This window comes from Ischnura elegans, chromosome 2, assembly GCF_921293095.1.
Source record: "Ischnura elegans chromosome 2, ioIscEleg1.1, whole genome shotgun sequence".
NCBI lineage: Eukaryota > Metazoa > Arthropoda > Insecta > Odonata > Coenagrionidae > Ischnura > Ischnura elegans.
This window is the reverse complement of record NC_060247.1, coordinates 61,079,816-61,083,574: the sequence shown is the minus strand read 5'-3', so window position 1 is coordinate 61,083,574 and position 3,759 is coordinate 61,079,816. Positions and strand designations below refer to the sequence as shown.

General features: G+C 40.6%; 1 protein-coding gene across 1 annotated transcript; it reads left to right on the top strand.

Annotated features, from left to right (window-relative positions):
• The first annotated feature begins 778 nt into the window (after positions 1–778).
• Positions 779–3,349, top strand: LOC124153817 (tetra-peptide repeat homeobox protein 1-like). Its single transcript, XM_046527189.1, has 2 exons — positions 779–847; positions 1,556–3,349. The coding sequence occupies exons 1-2, from the start codon at positions 836–838 to the stop codon at positions 3,263–3,265; spliced, it is 1,722 nt and encodes a 573-aa protein (XP_046383145.1). The 5' UTR covers positions 779–835; the 3' UTR covers positions 3,266–3,349.
• Positions 3,350–3,759: the final 410 nt, after the last annotated feature.

The following is a 3,759-nucleotide window of genomic DNA, read 5'->3' as shown; positions in this document are numbered from 1 at the left end:
TTTGATAATTTCTCGTAAAAATTACTGTTTTGAGTCCTAAACATCATTTTTTAACACAAAAAATCCCAACATTTTCTGGGGAGGACCTCCATTTGTTTTCTTTCATACATTCCGATGGGCCCCGAAATCTCAGGTGAATCCCCCATTTCAAAATCTACGCCGATGCCAAAGAGCTGAGCTTGTAAATCGTAAAACTCAGCGGCAAGAATAATCTTAAAAGCGAAAAAATTCTATGAAACAAGCAAAGGTTGATCAAATAGAATAAGGATGATGCCTCTATTTCATTACTTCAGATTGTAGTTGCCAATCACTTCCAACGATATAATTCCGGAAAAAAATATGAATTGAGCGAGAAAACTTGGAAAACAAGTTCTTTTTATTCCAAGATATAACCAGGTGTTATATTAAACATATTACCACCAATCCCACTAAAAAATAATAAAAGAATTTTAAAGAATTCTTCGTTAAATCCTTCGCGAGTACTCGAAATGTTGGACAAAACATTTTGAGCAAAAGTTTTATTTCTAACGTGAAGTTTAAAGAATTCGAAAAGCTTGAGCAAGGGGAAACTACCCGATTATATATGCCAGGGCAATCGGAAAGATGAGCAGCTCTATGAAGAGAATCCGGCAAGTGATGCAACGGCAGCTATAGGTCACGAGAGGAGAGTTCCCTCGCTAAAGGGTGTGAGAAAATAAAAGTGGGCTCGGAGAGCCGGTCAACCTCCTCTTCGGTCTTGGAGAAGTATAAAAGACCTTGTGATGACCCGCCAACGACACACAATTTTAGGAGTTTCTTCTTGTGACACACGTGGAAGAGCCACGGGACGAACGCGATGAAGACGGCGGTAAGTTCTAGTCAATTCAACTATTGGCAATCCATTTAAAAGATTCCTTGAACCAAATGTCTAAGCCTATCTCTATGAATGCTGAATCGATTTCGTTTTCTTTGCCTCAATTATATAATAATTAATAAAGTCTTGGAGAATAGCATATGAAATTCAAAAATGTTCGCCGACGTTTCGATATATTGATAAGTAAATCGACGATCGTTTATCGACGTTATGATATTTAAGAAATATTTTGCAATGTCGGCAAACATTTTTGCATTTCATTCCCAAGCCTAAACTCCAAGTCGTTATTAGTTATTGTATGTACTAAGAATATGGAAATGGACAGGTAAAATATAATTTTCTTCAATCACAAGTATATTAACACAAAAACACTAATGAGACTCTGTGTCAAGAAATTCGATCATTCAGAAAAGGAATGGAAAGAGAAGACAGCAAAAATGTCAATGATGAAAAATAAGTCTTAATTCACTGAATAACTTGATTCCATTGCAATAATGTAATCAGTTTAAAACATGTAATCGTAATAATTGTTGTTCTGAACTCTTTGGTGCAAAAAATTATTTTTTCGCATTCATTCTCGTTTATTACCCGCAACACATGAGTAATCAGTTCTTTCCACGTTTTAAATCCTATTTTGAAAATCATCAATGAATGAAGTCTATATTTATACATATATTGTTTAAATTACCATATGATTTGCAGGCATTGGTCGCCCTATTGGCGCTCTGCGTATTGGCCAAAGAACAAGAGGAATCCAAGGCAAAATTGGAGGAAAGGGTCGACAACCAAAAGCCAGATGTCACCAAGAGGGGCCTCCTACACACTCCTGTCTTGAATTCCGGCATTGACTTCTCCCACACCGTTGGCAGCGGCTCTACTGTAGGAACAGTATTAACCAGTGGCAGTACTATCGGCGGTGGATACAACGGCGCAAGTTTCATCAGTGATGGACTTAACAGTGGCATTGCCTCCGGTAGCGTCACTGATGGAACTACCCTTGTCGGCAGCACACTGGGTAGTGGTTCAATTGGAGTTGGTACCCTTGGGACTCTTGGTGGCAGCACTATTGGATCAAGCAATTACCTCGGCGGTGTACTCGGTGGTCACGCCCTTTGCACGCATGGAGTTCTGCAAGGCGGAGCAGAGCACATTTCTCTTGGTAATACCTTTGTCCATCAACAAGCTATTCAGCCGGCGCCCGTAGTCCAAACGCTGAAGGTAGAGCGACCAGTCCCCGTACCCGTGCACCAGCCTTTCAACGTGCACGTCGAACGACCAGTTCCGGTGCCACATGGCGTTCCGGAACCGTTCAATATTAACGTTCCCAAAGCTTATCCGGTCGGGGTAGAGAAACAAATACAGTACGAAGTCATTAAGCACGTTCCAGTCGAGGTGGAACAGAGAATTCCATATATTGTGAGAAAATTGGTTCCTTATCCCGTAGAAAAGAGGATTCCATACCCAGTTCATGTTCCCGTTGACAAGCCCGTCCATGTCCAGGTTCCAAAGCCGTTCCCTGTAACCCTGACGAGGAGAGTTCCTTACATTGTAGACAAACATATACCTCACCCAGTTAAAGTCAATGTGCAAGTCCCTGTTCCTCATCCAGCACCTTACGATGTTCCAAGGCCTTACCCAGTCAAAGTCCCTCACCCAGTTCCTGTCCATGTTGATCGGCCAGTAGCAGTCCATGTTCCCAAACCCGTTCCTGTACATATAACCCAACATGTTTCAGTTCCCGTCCCCCACCCAGTCCCCGTAACAGTTGTAAAACCTGTGCCGGTACCTGTGCATGAGAAAATACATGTTCCCATTACTGTGGGACACAGCGACATCTCTCATGGGCACATTATTGGGTCCCACATAGCAGGAGCACATGGATCTGTAATTGGTTCTCACATATCAGGTACTCATGGGTCAGTAATCCATCACCCTACAGTTATTGTCGGGGAGTCCAAACCTTTTGTTAGCGGTCAAGTTATAACTCATGGAATAACTCCCACTGCACTTCCAGCCGTGGTTTCCACTCCAACGACATTCGTTGGAGGAATAGGAACTCACCATACGGTCATAGGCCATCATCCCTTCAATATTCCCAACAATTTCAAATTCACGGGCAATGGCTTCGCTTTCGGAACGAAAATAAATGGGGGTCATATCTCTCACGTACCGTCACATGTGGGGGCTCATGGATCATTTGACCTTAAGCATAGTGATTTACCCCACTTATTTCCCTCATCTACATTAAAACCTGACTTTTCGCTAGACCACCACTACAGCCAATTGGACGCCGATCTCCATGGTTTCAATATCCCATTGACTGTGAAATTGTCGAGGTCATCAGAAGAGGGAGATAAAAAGTCTGAGAAGTCCAAAGAGCCACAGTCTAACGCAGAGAAAAAACAGAGTTAAATAAATTGAAAAAAATATATTTCAATGAATATAGCATCTGAACGAGTATAACAACCTGTTCCTTAACTATTCTTCACCATGATGTAATATTTTCATTGTAATAAAGAAATGTTATCGTACCTTCTTGTTTTTTTACCTCAAAATTAAATTTATCATAATATGCATAAATTATGAATTAAATTATTTACTTGAGCGCATTACAGCTCAAGAAGTTCAATTCCCTGAATAATTCAGGTGTAACTAATTGTGCATAAACTCACTTTCCTGAAAATGCATAAAGGTATAAATAACCACTGAAAAAAAATAAAGATTAAGGTAAGATCAACAAACTATCACAAAACAAACCAATAGGTGATTAAAAGGTAGTTCATGAGTAAAGTATTTTTCAAGGAGCTCTCCACAATTTTTTTGCATGAATTGTGCAACCATGAATAAGGAGTGAAGACAAAATACTTCACAAAAAAGGAAGAAACGCCCCTTGGCTGTATGGCGCC